Source organism: Mercenaria mercenaria, chromosome 2 (assembly GCF_021730395.1).
Source record: "Mercenaria mercenaria strain notata chromosome 2, MADL_Memer_1, whole genome shotgun sequence".
In the NCBI taxonomy this organism is placed as follows: domain Eukaryota; kingdom Metazoa; phylum Mollusca; class Bivalvia; order Venerida; family Veneridae; genus Mercenaria; species Mercenaria mercenaria.
In genome coordinates this window covers 92,896,883-92,914,223 of record NC_069362.1, presented here as the reverse complement: position 1 = coordinate 92,914,223, position 17,341 = coordinate 92,896,883, and the positions used below count along the sequence as shown (strand labels likewise).

Here is a 17,341-nt window from a genome sequence, read left to right as displayed (position 1 = left end):
ACTTTCGGTCAGACATAGATTCTTGATAAAATCCACCTTTGTTTTCATTGGGATTATTCAAGGTAACAAAATAGTCATTTAGCAAATCCATGTATGAACTTGATTTAATAATTGATTCATGGGCTTTGTAATTATTCATAATTAATTTGTGAATGAATTTCGTCAATATGCTTCAAACTTTTTAAAATTAACGATTAATGGTTAAAATTCGATTATAAATATCATAGGATTCTGGTCAGTTTAATTTGAGAAAAACTTTATAACAAAAAAATAATTGTTTAAAACCAAGAAATTTTTAATTGGTAGGAATATAACCTGATAAATTTAGGAGTATCGCAAAATATTATTTTAGTGTGTATAATATCACCTTGTCACTATGAGATAGAAAGTAAAAATCGTAGATGCTCATGCGATGACGCTGTACTAGGCAATTTATGTTCATGTAGCGGACGACTGTCAACCGATTAAGAAATCGACCGATGTTTAGTTGGACATGTAGTCTTTCAAAAATCTGTCTAGTTAAGATAGAAGATAATTCATCTTCAGTTTTGGAAAGTCTGATTTAATTGTGAATTTTCATGAAGGTAGTGTTGGATCAGATCTTACATGATAGGTTGTAAAATTGACCGATTGTTAATGGGATAGACTGAAAGTAGTCACTGTCTCGGGTTTATCATATGGTTTATATGGGTCAAGTTAATTAAGTTTCAAAGAGGGCATGTAACCAAACATTTAATAATAGATGTCAGTCAAAATATTTAACCAATTTTCCAATTTGATTTTGACCTTGTTACAAATTTTATATCTAGGTCATCAGTTGACATTCAGTATGCATTGTGAAGGCTTATTTTGACAAGGTAGATCTACTTACCAGATTTTTATATTGTACAAGGAAACGTCTGTTTGCAAGTGTTTAGATACAAGGTAAAAAAATATTGTTGATAAAAGTAATCATGGCCTCCTATGGGGTGTTGTTTTACTAACATTTATAGATATCACTGGACTTCAGATTTTGGCTAAGTTTTATTTTATGATATCTGTAATTGAATTTAACGATATCCTTGAATCAACTTAATGATAGTATATACAGGTAAAAATGATTTATTATAATAGTATTGTGTATGAATGAGGGGTTAAGGATATCATAAAATCATATATATTTTGGGATATCCTTAAAATTCCAATTTGTTTTGGCTTTTAATTAGATAAAGTAGCTGGCCATTTAGATGGTATGCATATATGCATGGTTAGAAAGTCACTACTTTCAATATTGCACATGAATTTACACAATCACAGCCATTATGGGAGGTAATTATAAACTATTAATGGATTCAATAATATTTTCTAATTGATATTCAAACGTTTGGCAAATATATGAGAAAACAATTATCGAAAATAGGATTTAAGAAGAAATAGACATATTTTATGTTCATAACAAAAAAATAATGTGGTAGCCACTTTATAAACAAAGGCATTATGAGCCTTGAAATGATTTATTGATATGATATATCATTTGGCTTGTTTTCATATGTCAAAAATGAATTTGGGATATCGCTAAATTGAATTCAAGGGTAAGGCATGCCTGATAATCAGTTGCTTTTTAGTTCACCGTCTGGCATCCATCCAACCATCCTGTCCACTGACACTTCTTCAGGTGACATCCCTTTTAAGGACTGCTAGAAATAGAGAAACCTTTTAAAACTCTTTTGGATGGAATCCTTCATCAGACCTGGTCCGTCGCATCATTATGAATAAAGATTAAAACAATGTTGCCATTTGAAATAATAAACATGTATATTTATAGTTATTCAGTGTTTTGTTTTGTGATATTTTATGATATCTTTATTCTTTAATATAAATGATTTTAGGATATCACAAAAACATTAAATGATAAATATCATTTAAGTTGACTATCTTTTAAAATGAAGTAAGGTAATCACAAAATGGATAAGGATATTACAAAATAGTGAATAAATAGCATGCAGTAAGTTAAAAAATTTAAATCGTAAATATATGTTTTACTGTACATGTCGTCAGTCTCAGTAGGCAGCAAAACTTGTAACACATTATTATATAGACTTCAGACTAAAGGTGACCTATGTTGCCGGAATTGTAGGTGGGTACCACACCTTGATGAAGTTCACCAGTGTTGAGAATGACAGCATACCAGTTGTTCATTTTGTCTGACAGACTGTAATTATACAGCCGCCCAATTTCTCTTGACTATATATTGGCAGTTCCTGTAATGAATGTATACCAGTAATACCTAGTTTTCAGAGGTGAAAGAGGTACTGGCATAGTTTTGTCTAATGTTGATCTATTTTTCTAATGTTTATACTTTTCTTGGAAACCAGGGAGCCATGCTGATTTCCATGTTAGCTGAAAACGGTTCATTAGAGCTATTAAATTACTACATACAATATAGGAAAACCCGCTATCATGTCATTTGACAATATACCATTAATACCAAAATATACCATTAAAATTGGTATTGTCATTGCTTGGTAAATGCTAAAAAGACTGTTGTGTTGAAATATGTTATATGAGCAGGAGATGCCACATTATGCATGACTTAGCATTACAGAATCAGACTGATTGTCATCTTATATCCTAGACCTCCCATCATCTAGACATTTCATTGAAGTGTATGAATTTCAGTGATAAGTTTAAAAAAAGTGAATGTATGCTGGTTTTGTTGTCACGGTGGCTGCAAACTGTTTTTTTGCCCCCAGCATCTACTGATGCGGGAGGCATATAGTGATTGTCCTGTCCATCCATTCATTCGTCCATCTGTACAAGGTTAACCAAATGGGACCATTTCGTCTAGCATCAATACCCCTTACTAGAATGACTTGATACTAATGCAGATGTAACCTGTGACCATTCCTCATCTTCAGACATCACCTGACCTTAGTTTGACCTAGACTTTGACCTCATTTTGGACTTGGGTTGCTTTATATAGGCCATTTCTTGGTTAACCAAATGGGACCGTTTCGTCTAGCATCAATACCGCTTACAAGAATGAATTGATACTAATACAGATGTAACCTTTGACCATTCCTCATCTTCAAACATCACCTGACCTCAGTTTGACCTTGACCTTGACCTCGTTTTGGACTTAGGTTGCTTTGTATCGACAAGGATGCCACCGGGGGCATCAAGCGTTTATTGAACACAGCTTGTTTCTTCCAGTTTTACTGGCATATACATTATATGTATATATAATATTGTTGGGTTTTTTTATGTCACATTTCGTTAAAGAATGTGGTGTTTTTTTGTTTTTTCAGAAGCAAGGCCAGTGTCATTAGCGTCTGATTCAGAAGATGATGTTCTAAGAAGATCTAACAGCTCAGGTAAGTTAACAGGGATCAAAAAGTCTTTTACGTCAGTCTGTAAAGAAGTACTTAAATTAATGAAATATTCCTAAGTTTCTGAATTTGAAAAAATCTAAACATGTCCTAGAAAAGTTTTTAGAAGATCAGTTAACAGAGGAAAAAGTTAATTGGCTGTGGGAAGATGGAGTGTAGTAGATAGGGGTGTTCTCATGATTAAGGTAGGTGTTGTATATGATTGTGATAATTATAGCATTCATGATAGTGATAAATGGCATTCATTATCTCACGGTGTGGGAGACATATTGATTTACTCCTGTCTGTGTGTGTGTCCATCTGTGTGTCTGTCACAAATCTTGTTCGCGCTCTAAGTCGAACATTTCTCATCCCATCTTCACCAAACTTGAACAAAATTTGTTTGACCATAAGTCCTTGGCCAAGTTCGATAACTAGCCAAATCGGCCCAGGCACTTCGGAATTACGACCCTTGAATTACCGAAAATCGGCCTTTTTACTCTTGTCAGCACGCTAAGTGGAAGATTTCTCATCCGATCTTCACCAAACTTAAACAAAATGTGTTTGACCATAAGTCCTCATCCAAGTTCGATAACTAGCCAAATCGGTCTAGGCACTTTGGAATTATGGCCCTTGTATTACCGAAAATCGGTCTTTTAACTCTGAGTCGAACAGTTCTCATCAAATCTTTACCAAACTTGAACCAAATGTTATTGACCATAACTCCTGGGCCAAGATCGATTACTAGCCAAATTGCCTTTGGCACTTCAGAATAATGGCCCTTGAATTACTGAAAATCGGCCTTTTTACTCTTGTCCGCGCTCTAAGTCAAACAGTTCTCATCCGATCTTTACCAAGCTTGAACAAAATGTGTTTGCCAATAAGTCTTCGGCCAAGTTTGATCACTAGCCAAATTGCCTTAGACACTACAGAATAATGGCCCTTGAATTACCGAAAATTGGCCTTTTTATGCCCCCGGCATCTGTTGATGCAGGAGGCATATAGTGATTGTCCTGTCCATCCGTCTGTACGAGGTTAACCAAATGGGACCGTTTCGTCTAGCATCAATACCCCTAACTAGAATGACTTGATACTAATGCAGATGTAACCTGTGACCATTCCTCATCTTCAGATATCACCTGACCTCAGTTTGACCTTGACCTTGAACTTGACCTCGTTTTGGACTGCCACCGGGGGCATCAAGCATTTATTGAACGCAGCTCCTTGTTACTCTTGTCCGCGCTCTAAGTCGAACAGTTCTCATCCAATCTTCACCAAACTTGAACCAAATGCTTTTGACCATAACTCCTCGGCCAAGTTCATTAACTAGACAAATCGCCCCAGGCACTTCAGAATTGTGGCCCTTGAATTACCCAAAATCAGCCTTTTTACTCTTCAAAGGTATATTAAATTTTGTAGTGAGTAACTTCAGTAAACATTATATAAAGACTGACTTACTATTTAGATGATTAGGCAGTTGTGGGAGACAAAGCAGCTCTAGTTCATGATTGTGGTGAGTGGTGTTCATGATTGTAGTAGCATTCATGATTGGGGTAAATGATATTCATGATTGAGGTAAATGATATTCATGATTGTGGTAAATGGCATTCATGAATTCATCATTGTATTGTACTTATCTGCTGCAAGTTGCCAGAATATAATTTATTGTTAGACTCTTTTAATTGGACTGCTTGAATATATAAGTGTGACAAAGCAAAGTTTTGTCTTTTATAAAAAAAAATATAATAATCACAAATTTCTCATGAAGTAATCTAGTATCACTGTGTTGGCTGTGTCCTTGGAGTTTTCTTGTCGCTTATTCTCAGAAAACTGTTATTAGTTGATTGCTGGTTGCAATTTGGCTTCTGAAAATGATGCGTCTGCCTGCTGGTATGGTAATAGCCAATGTTATTTCCTCCTACATTTAAAGCAAATTGCAGGCGCTGACATAACTTCTCTGGAATTTTATAACAACTGGGAGTCATTGCAAGGGGAAATTGAAAATGTCAGCTGGATGCTATTTCTGCCGGTGACATTTTAAACAGATTTGCTGCTTTTATTAGGCTTATGCAAACCTGTGTACCCGTATTTGTTTTTCTGGAAGAACAGAATTATAGGGATGTGTATTATCATAAATTTCGTATGTGGCAAAAACAGTTACTGTGACAAGATTGGTCATTTAATATGCAAGTAGTTTAGAATAGCTGTCATGCAGAGCAGTTTAAAGTATTTTATTTTCGTTTTCTAATGCATGCATTTTCATTGTTTGCATACATGAATTAGGAATATTGTTGTTTGTATGGGCTTAGAAATCATGTACCACAAAAATATGTATCTTTCTAATGCAAAATCGTAATATATACCAGTATATCAGTAATGCTCCACATCACTAAAAATTGTAAAACAAAACCCAGGGTTGTCAAATGCAAAGTACTTGGACTTAATTTGACCCAACTTTATTAAAAAGTATAGAGCGAAAATGATTGTATTCACATTGTATAACCTAAAATATGTTACTGCCAATAGAAAGCAACCTGTGTTTTTCAAAGTGTATCCTAATGTTTTAAATTATCAAGAGTTAGGAGATATTTGTTCCGGACATACACAACAGCCTTAAGTAAACAAGCCAAAACATAAAAAAATACAGAGATTAAGATGATGGGAGAAAGGCGGGGTTACACTGATCATCATTCAGATATAATGTAACACTAGACGGTCAATGAAACTTGAGAGTTTCGGATAAGTGAAAGTGACTAAATAAGGGGAAAATTGCTTTCGAAGCAGAGCCTGGTTTTGAAAAATCTTTTTTAATGAAAGTATGGATAGAGGGAGGAGAAACATATTGCTGTTGAACAGGAAGACTGTGCATTGCAAGGGAGGTTAGTTTTCTTTGATGTTTATAAAATTTGTTTAATTTAGTGACAGACTTAACAACGAGCAACTTCACTAATATTCTATATTAATTTTCATCTCTTTGCAAATCTTTCTAATATACAAAAAAAAAAAAGAAAAAAAAAGGCTATTTAAACTGCCATAAAGTTTTTAAAACATAAAAAATTTATTTGATTAAATTATTTGAACTTATAAAAGTTAGTACAGGTAAAACAGACTATATAGAAGATGGATCGAACTATAAGGGGAGAATACCAAAGCACCAAGACAAAGGCTGTAGTTTGCAGCTAGAACAGTCAGATTTCAGGACAACAGAGATATTTGATATGTTTTCTTAAAGCCTTGGTAAGGTGTTAAATTCGAAATAATAGATCTCATTTTGTGATTTGCCATTGCATTAAATCATTGTTTGATGTTCAGGTGCAAAGGAATTATATCATGAGGGCGCAGCTTGAATGAAATGATAATACGCATCTGAACGACAATGATTTTGTTCTGACAAGAGCAAATCACTAAATGAGATATATTATTTCCATCCTAACACCTTACCAAGGATTTTAAGTACATCTTTGATTTGCCTGACTTTTCAGTTGGTTTCTTTTCCATAGCTCCCCAACACTGTTTGACACTATGATGTAGTAATTGTGACCTCAGAAAAATGTATGGTTGTAAATTAACCACAATTTTCAGCCTTCATTGTTTAAGAAAAATGTATCGGGTGGTGTTAAAATAGGTAATTTATCAGTTAGTTGATAAAATAAGTAAAACGCAGACGAAGAAAACTATCTCGGATGAGTAAATTTAACCTAATCCATGTGTGAAAGTGTACTGCAATCCTATATCTCACACTAATATCACATCATAACATCACCAGATATTAAAACCTTACTCATCTCTTTGAAATATCATCTCATCTCTTTGTGAAAGCTTCTGTCATAAAACTGAAGTTTTCTATGATTTTATCATAGTATATTTCTCTCATGTAACAGAAGCTTACTGTAAAACAAATCTAGAAATTATGACGTATTTTGTTCTAATGTTTGAGGTAAAACCAGTTTTTTTTCCAGAGTCAAGAGCCTTGTGTTTCATCTGCATATTGCCACCTTGGTAGTCTAGTGGTAGAGTGCCCAATTTGAGTGAGAGAAGTCATGTATTTTCTGCTTGGCCACTTGATACAAAGGATAGGAAAAATAGTACTAGTAGCTTCCTTGCTTGGTGTACAGCATTGGTCTGAAAAAATTGTTTAAAAAGAGAGCTAAAACTGAACACACACACATGCATATTAACAAAAAAATCGTTCACAGTTTTGTTTGTTTTCCCACTGATACAAGTCTGGACATACGGCACCTAAATCCCAGCTGTTAATTGGTGGAGGAAAACCCCATTTTGTCATGCCGACCATTATTTCAGGATGGCATCATGATGACCAAGGCATGATTTGAACCCACAGAGTTTAGGGGCATGTGAATCATAGTCAGCAAACACAAACCTTTTGACTTTCAATTTTGTAAATATGATCATAAGTTTAATAATCGAGCATAATTCTGTTGTCCTTATTTAGAACTTTTTAAAAACAAAATAAATTTTGTTGGAAAATTCATTAAGTGTACTGTTAGTGTAATAAAAACTGACTTTGTCATAAAAAGACAACAGTCATTAACATTGTCAAGGCATTTTTTTCTGTCATGAATTCCCAGGTGTGCTTTATAACTCGTTTTTCTTGTAGAAAGTAAAAATTTAAGAATGAATGTAGGATTGAACTTGCATTTAAGCATAATATTAGGCAAAATTCAGTTTTCTAATGTCAGTGTTCTCTTTTATTTACATGTATGTTACATTTAGATCGATTATGTTTTCCCAAATCCTGTAATAAACTTAGATAGTCTGGCTTGTGTGTATTGTAAACCATTTTTCAACAAAAAGTGACAGTTGTACCACACCCCCTAGAAATAGTATCCAGTTCAATATTTGGTCTGTATACTGACGTTTGCAAGAAATTACAGAAATGTGAAGCTTTTTAGGTCATGAAACTATGCATTTTGCACAAGGATGAGTTACTTCAGTCACCCGTCATCTGTCCTTCTTTTATTGTTCAGTGGCATTTTTAGCTCGACTATACGAAGTATATGGAGAGCGTCCCCACCTTTGTTAAAGTTTTTTTCACACTTTCTCTTTTTTCTCCTTATCTCTGTAATTACATGTTGGATTTGCTTTAAACTTAAAATATTATTCCTCATCATCACTCACATCATCTGGCATAAGGGCCATAACTATTGCACCAATATTTCATGAATTATCCCATTTTACTTAGAATTTAAGGTTAAAGTTTTAGTGCACTTCCACTCTATCTCAGTTATTACTATATGGATTTGATTCAAATTTAAAATAGATGTTTCACATCATCACCCATATCATATGACACAAGGTCCATAACTCTGGCACCAATTTTTCATGAATTATCCCCCACTTTTACTTAGAATTTCAGGTTAAAGTTTTGATGCACTTTCACTCTGTCTCAGTTGTTACCATATGGATTTGATTCAAACTTAAAATAGTTGTTCAGCATCATCACTCATATCATATGACACAAGAACCATAACTCTTGCACGAATATTTCATGAATTATCTCCCCTTTTTAGTTTTTACTGAGAATTTCAGGTTAAAGTTTTGATGCACTTTCACTCTATCTCAGTTATTATGTCTCCCATCGCACAGTGGTGTGGTAGACATATTGATTTACTCCTGTCTGTTACAAAGCTTGTCTGCACTCTTAAGTGGAACATTTCTCATCCGATCTTCACCAGACTTGTACAAAATCTGTTTGCCAATAAGTCCTCAGCCAAGTTTGATACCTAGCCAAATCAGCCCAGACACCAGACACTTCGGAATTAAGGCCGTTGGAACATAATTACCGATACAGAGTTGTAGACCGGTTACTCCTACTCCAACTCCAACTCCAACAGGCCCGCCCGCTAAGCTCAGTAGGGAGAGCGTTGGTCTACGTATCGCGGGTCGCGAGTTCGATCCGCGGGCGGGGCGTATGTTCTCCGTGATGATTTGATAAAAGACATTGTGTCTGAAATCATTCGTCCTCCACCTCTGATAATTCATGTGGGGAAGTTGGCAGTTACTTGCGGAGAACAGGTTTGTACTGGTATAGAATCCAGGAACACTGATTAGGTTAACTGCCCGCCGTTACATGACTGAAATACTGTTGAAAAATGGTGTTAAACCCCCCCCCCCCCCCCCCCCCCCCCCCCAAAAAAAAAAAAAAAAACTCCAACAGATACCAATAGGCTGCAAACAGTATATAAAGACAGACTTACTATTAAGATGATTAGGCAGTCGTGGGAGACATGCGCTTTCTCAAAAGCACCTCTAATTACTTAATCAATGGATTTGCTTCAAACTTAAAATAGTTGTTCCACCTTATCACCCACATCATATAACACAAGATGCATAACCCTGGCACCAGTATTTCATGAATTATTCCCCCTTTTACTTAGAATTTAAGGTTAACTTTGATGCAATTTCGCTATATCTCTCTTATTACTAAATGGGTTTGATTCAAACTTGAAGTTGTTGTTCCACATCATCACCCATATCATATGACACAAGGTGCATAAGTTTTGCACCAATATTTTATGTATTATGCCCCATATTTGCTTAGAATTATACTTATTTAGTGTTTTGATACACTTTATCTTTATCTTCTTATTACTTAATATTTTTGACACAGACTCAAGCTATTGTGCAATATCTTCATCCACCATTGGAGTCATTAAACACTCCAGTGACAGCTCCAGCTTCCTCAGATGTGCCCAGTTTCACTATCCAGCATCGAAATAGTCGAGCACGCTGTCTACTGTGACAGCTAACAGAAATTTTATACCTTATTTCTTATGCAATCTTCACAGAATTTTAGTGGTCACAAGTTCTCCATCAAGGTTATAATGGGTAATATTGCTCTAGTCAACAGAGTTATGGCCCTTGAATTACTCAGAATTGTCATATTTCACATTGTTAACACATTAAAGGCCACAATTTTATCAACCTTTAGCTAGCAAAATTTCTAAAATTGCCTGGTCCATCATTCTGTTGGGCAGTACCATTTATTATTAGGGCTGTTCACTAAACATTTTCTGACTAAATAGCAAACAGTGCAGACCATGAATGTGCAGGCAGATCTTTGTCAGATATTGAACAAATTTACTCTGGTAACATAGAGTTATGCTCCTTATGTCTAAATTGTCTTATTTCACGGCAAACAACACAGTGGTTTGGCCTTATTACTTTATCTCCAGCTGCTAAGATAAATGTTAGGCCCAAATGTCATTTAGTTAATTTATTTGCCTCCATTACTCAGAAAACTGTGACATTTTAAATCTATTGCCCACAGTGGACTAATTCTAAGTCATAGTATCAAATGAATTTTTAATGTAAGGAGTCCTTTACAGTCTGTCATTGGTACCATTTTACATTTATACATACTTTATTACCTCTTTTGTAGTGCTGTGAGAATATTACAAAAGTATAATCATAGGATTTTTTCCCCTACTTCTTAACATACTCTAAAATCAGAAGTTTTTGTGAGGGATTTATTTTCGCTTGTTGTCTGTCTTCGCAAAAATAAATACTTGCAAAAGTGCTATTTTATTGTTAAAAATAACATGTTGGCCAAAGTTGGTGGAAATTCTACTATGCCAACCAGTTTTGTTAATTTCAAGTAAAGTTATATCAATGCAAAAAATATGTGGTTTTATAGTACTTTATTGTTTCCCTGGTAGCAGTGCAAGAACACTGAAAAACTCTGCTTTATCTGTTATATAGTTCAGAGAACAAAGAAGTTAGTCACTGAAATGATGTATATTTATTTTCCACTTTATAATTTAATGCTTCTGTACTGAATGCAAGTGATTTGAATCAATTCCAAAGAAAAACAATGTATCTGTTATAAAACTGGATATAGAAGAAACATAAACGCCTTATGGTATACAGTATGTCACATGATAAAAACACATGTAAAAACTTTTGCTACATATATTTTTTATGCTGTTTGTGCTTACATATTAACTACTACATGCTGTCTGCAAATTTTGAAAAATGTTGCATGCTAAACTATAGGGGTGTGTACCAGTGAATACCGGTATTGTAGGTTCGATTGATAAATCATATCGGTCGAAATATTATCTAATAAATAGAAAGAACCTAAATGTACATAGTAATTTTAGTTAGAATCAACAAAAAGTAATTAAGTTTGAACCTTGTTTCTTAGTATACACAAGATCGTGTTTTGACTGCAAACTTCAACGGCATACGTCGACAAGCGTGTCATATGTAAATTAAGCACGTGACTAAAAGAAATCCATTTTTCATTGGTAACACTGCAAGTTTCCAGGAAAATTAAAACGTTGCGCCTGTAATTGTCCGATCCGAGAGCATGACCATTTGTGTGACCTAATTTACGTATGGAAAAGTACCATTTACACCGGTTTTTATGCCCCCGGCATCTACTGATGCGAGAGGCATATAGTGATTGTCCTGTCTGTCCATCCGTTTGTGTGTGCGTTTGTCTGTCCGTACAAGGTTAACCAAATGGGACCGTTTCGTCTAGCATCAATACCCCTTACTGGAATGACTTGATACTAATGCAGATGTAACCTGTGACCATTCCTCATCTTCAGACATCACCTGACCTTAGTTTGACCTTGACCTTGACCTCGTTTTGGACTTAGGTTGTTTTGTATCGACAAGGATGCCACCGGGGGCATCAAGCGTTAATTGAATGCAGCTCCTTGTTATTTCTGTTTATTTCTGTCGGTATCCATTAATACTTACTTCAGATTCGTTAAAGAATAAATAAAACAATAATTATTAGCGACAGGTTTTAATATGTATTTGCAGTCTATTTGATAATGGTTTGGCAAACCTGTCATTCAGAAGAGAGGCTTATAGTGATATTTCGTCTGCACAATTGATGATTATAAAAATCCCAAGTTTTCGGAATTCTTTACTCACCCAGAGAATACAATCATGCTATTCTTTAACCCTTACCATGCTGGACACATTTGATTCTGCCTTTGCAACCAGTGTAGATCATGATCAGCCTGTACATCTATGCAGTCTGATTATGATCTGCACTGTTCCCAACTCAGTCAGTATTTTTTGGTATTCACCCCTTTTAACAGTTAATGGTACTGTCCAAACTGAATGATTGACAAGTTCATTAAAGAAATTTAGCAGGGTAAGGGTTAAATCATATGAAAAAGTGTAACTCAATGAAAACATACTTCTTAATATAGAATCAGTTATTAATAATTTTATATTGATAGGAATATCGTATTGATCAGTCAAGCAGATACACAGCCCAATTAAACTAGCATTTAACAAAAATTCAGTTTACAACATTTGTAGTGGCTTGCACTTGGTCCTTGCAGTTGTGTTCATCAGAATTGTATCTGTTACATATATATATATATATAACAACCTGTACTGATTCTGCTAAATAAATGAAAACCTTATGTCTGTATGATTATCATACATTCTGTAATGATTTATGAATATTTTACTCTTATTGGTAAATGGAGCAGGTATATCGCCTAAATTAGCAATCACAATAGTTTTATCACAATGGGAGACATGACTATCTAAATTACCTATTCATAAAATGGGCATGTCAGGATATTATCATTAGTTTGTCTCCAAGATTGCGGAGATTTAACCCAGTTTTGAATGGGACTCCAGTTATTGTTTACTTATAAATGCGAACTTTACAATTTTTCACAAATATACATAACTGTTTACTTTGGAATGTTGAAATTCATTCCTTAAAAATATTGGGCTATTATGTTTATTTCATTAATAATACACTTGACTTTGACAATTAAAGATTTTTTAAAATATTGTCTAGTGGGCGCCAGTTTCAGTTACTTGAATAATAGATGGTTTTGATTAAGTCTGGTGAGATTGTTTAATGATAGTAGTGATTAGTGGTTTGATTTTCATGCAGCTTCTTGAGAACTAATCTGTTTAAAATAATTGGATTTTGGAATACAAAGAAGTTAGGTGAGTACAGTTTCCACACCTGTCAAATTGATTCTGACAGGTATAAAAATAGAAGATGATGTTGTTTAAGTTACAAAACAGCTTGCTAATGTCCTGGGTTGGTTATCGCAGGGACCATACATTAAACAGAAGGGATTGTGCTTATACTAAAGTTAAAACTGCCATTAGTGACACCTCAGCAAGACTAGTAACTGTTATTGAAATACGTACAAGTAACTTCTTAAATTCAATGACTTCTCACTGTACAGTCTTTCAAACAAGGAAGAAATGATGTTCATGTTGTACTATATTTTAACAGCAGGGGTTTTTTTACCAGGAGGGGAAGGGGCCCAGGCCTTTGATTTAAGGGGGAAAAAAGCTCAGTATTTGGGCAAAGGGGAACAAAAAACCTGATGTAAAGTCAATTTTGGGGGAAAACTGCATGATTTAAAAGAAATTTTCTGAGGGAAGGGGCCTATTAATGGTCCCCATTATAGAAGGAAAAAAAACCTGAACAGTCATATTTTTAGCTCAAAGAAAATGCTTGTTTACACTCAAGAGGCCACATTTTTGGTCCAGTCTTAATGAAAATTTGTCAGAATATTTGTCCATTAAATCTCAGGTTAAAAATTGGGTCAGGTTGGGTCAAAAACTAGGTCATTAGGCCAAATCGAAAAAAAATCTTTTTTACACTCTAGAGTCCACATTTTTGCTCCAGTCTTCATGAAACTTGGCCAGAATGTTTATATCCTTGAATACTCAGACAAGTTTGAAACTGGGTCATCTGGTGTCAAAAACTGGGTCACTTGGTCAAACATGTTTACACTGTTATGGTGTGTTACTCAGGTGAGTGACCTAGGGCCATCTTGGCCCTCTTGTTTCAAATTAAAGATTATCTTGAAACTTGCATATAAATGCAGAATAGTTTGGCTGTTTGAGATTATTTAATACCATAAATTGCAACAGTCTCAGTTGGCAAATGCCATTTGAAAATTGCTTTGATATGATAAGAAGGGTATTTTATTAATTTATTGAGATGCCAATTTGATAATTATGTACTGTTTGGCATTGATAAAGTGAAAAATTCAATTCAGAAGATGATCTTAATTATTATCAGATCTTTTAGCATTACTGGTTATTTTTATGTCAGATTCAGCAATTCATGTTATTATACCTTTGCTTTTACTGTGGAAAAGAATTACCAGTTTGCAAATACAGACTCTGTTCTATTCTGTTCTGTTCTTACAAACTACTAAGATACTGATAAGTGCATTAGCTTATACCAACAAATGGTGCACTGGGTGCATTATTACAGGTCATATACTAAGGTGTTTTATATATAAATAATATGTACTATAAACAAATAATTTATTCTGACAAAGCATGACATGCAGCACTTTCTTTCAAATAGGATGTGTTCCATCCTTTCTTGAAATAAACAGAAACAAAAAAATGGACAATTATGACTATTTTGGTACAGTGCGGATTCTGTCCATCCTGTATTAAAATAGGAGTTCAGACATTTTTTTTTTAAGAAAGATGTTATAAAATGTGTTGTCAGTTACCCAGTGTGAGTGTAAGAGAGGGTGAACTTGTTTGGCATACAACTATAAAGAACAGGTCTAACCAGGTGTGATAATGTTCTATCCTCTACTGTTCATCACCTGTCACTATACTGCACTACTTTCATTCTGAACGGTATTAAGCTGCTCAGTCTCTGGTACTTGCAGGCTTTCTGCCAATAGGAGATGAAATAATGTGCTGCCTCTTCTGGTAAAATAATGTGCTGCCTCTTCTGGTAAAACCTATTCATACAGTAGACATCTAAAGCACTGTTCACATTAAAGTACCGTCCACATGTGCAAGATATGCAACCGTGCAAAAATTGCACCTTTGCAAAAGCAAAAGTTTCGTCAAACAAAAACGCTACGCGCAAAATTTTCATAGGGTTTAACATGGTGCAAATTACATTTCTGCCAAATTCTAATGTCAACCAGAATTAAAATGCATTGTGTGCAGACTAGTTGGAAACTTATTTTGGGATTGTTTTATGTAAAAAAAAAAAAAAAGAAATTCTGTAGAGGGAAAAAGTGAAAATTGAAAATTCTACAATGAAATATGTTTTGACTTTATTCACACTGGCCATAGCTTTATCAGATCAAGTGGTTCCAACGTTGTTTGAGCGGTGAATTTTACGCCGATCAGATGGAGAAATATGGCCGATACTACAAATTTCCGGAATTGTAAGTATGAGTTAAAGGAATTTCTACCCGTTAGATAACGAATCAAATGAAACCGATGGGTGCACCTGGAGCGCAAATGTGTCTATATTTTAGCACATGTGTCTATTTAGCTGAGATTTGTGCCGTTTATTCAAACACTTCTGTACAGTCCGGCGGGGGAAGGAGATTTTTGACAGTTTTTGACAATATCGCCTCAAATATAGTGTTTATCGGGAGCAAGTAACTGTTAAAACACTTTTTATGTAAAGGCCTACCTCTTAAAACAAAGCGTGTGTATTTTCATAGAATTTTTCAGGGTTGTTTCTGAACAATCGGCCGAAAACCTAATGCAACGCCGTTTCGAGTGGGTCGCTATGCAACGCAATCAAGTGGATACTGTTCTGTGTCTTACTTGCAAAGTCTTATCCGTCTTAAAAACAGTCATTAAAGCCTAACAATGAATAAATTTAGTGAGTTTTATATCATTATAATGATCCCGCCATTTCTAATATCTTGTACTAAATATAGGGTTATAATACATTTTTATGCTCGCTTAACATTTAACATATTTTTGCGGACATTGTCAAAAAATCAACACAAAAACATAAAGCAAGGGTGAACATCGAACAATATCATTAAGTAAATGATAGTAATAGTTTGTAAAAACAAGAGCCAATTCAAGGACATTTATCTCCTCCACAAATGGTATACTGAACAGCATGCCAAAAGCGGGTTGACTCTTTATGAGGATTGTTCAAATATGAATGCATCTGAGCACATAAAAATGTATCCTTGATAGATTTCAATGACAATTTTATTTGGTCCCCTCGAAGTATTCACCTCCAACAGATTTGCAAAATTTCAGTCTTCTAATCCAATCCCTGAAGCCTTTCTCGTAGTATTTTCTAGGTATACTATGAAGACACTGGAATATTGCAGAACCGAGGTGTTTGCGCTGCACAAAGTTTCGACCAGAAACAAAAAGAAGCCAAAAGGGCAAGGTCAGGCGAATAAGGAGGGTGATGAAGGGAGCACAACAACCTTTTCCTGCTTCAGAAAGTCTTGTACAATAGACGCCTTGTGCGATGACGCATTTTCATGTAGCAATCTGACATTGGCCAAACCAGTTGCGGGTCTTCGAGTTTTGAAATATTTCTTCAGTTTTCGGAAAACTTTAGTCTTGTTAAACTTCGAATTTACGCATTTGCCTTTAGGAACAGCAACCTGAATGGCAGGACCCAGAGTTGTGAAGAATATGGCATACATTACCTTCTTGACACTCATGGTCCGCTTTGCAATGCATGGTCTTTTGCCAGACTTTGTTGCCCATATTTTTTGTTCTGGATCTTTCGTTTGGGCTCGAAAAAGTGAATTCATGTCTCGTCACCAGTGACGACATTTGCGAAAGATCGTGCAGTGTAAACTATTTAAGCAACAAGTTTGCGCATTGCACGCGGCCTTTTTTCTGCTCATCTGTCAACAGATGGGGAATCTTCCTCATTTTCAAATTACGTTTCAGAATTGTATGAGCTGCTCTTATGAGATGCCAATCATACTAGCTATTTGCCTAGCGGAGTATCTTGCATCAGTAGCAACTATTTCTTTCACTCTAGCAACCATGTTCATCTTCTGTTGAAACTAACCCACATTTGAATTTCTTAAACCAACGAATAACTGTCGAAAAGGATATTTCATTATGCCCATAAACAGAACATATATCATCAAAAATGTCTTTACACCCTATGCCAAGAATACAACGATTCTTAATATAGGACCGTATTTCAACGGCGTACGCTGACCTCCTTCCAACCATTTTTGTATTAGTATATACGAGTA

General features: G+C 35.0%; 1 protein-coding gene across 3 annotated transcripts in view; it reads left to right on the top strand.

The window, feature by feature from the left end:
* The window catches only part of LOC123562372 (disks large homolog 5-like), a 100,982-nt gene that overhangs the window by 29,382 nt on the left and 54,259 nt on the right, over positions 1-17,341 (top strand). For 2 of the 3 annotated variants that reach the window (XM_053537211.1, XM_053537212.1), the window contains exon 2: positions 3,288-3,353. In XM_053537211.1, coding sequence (XP_053393186.1) covers positions 3,288-3,353 — 66 coding nt within the window. Of the gene's footprint in view, positions 1-3,287; positions 3,354-5,958; positions 6,227-17,341 lie in introns of those variants that run through there. The other variant, XM_053537213.1, reaches the window with a different exon arrangement.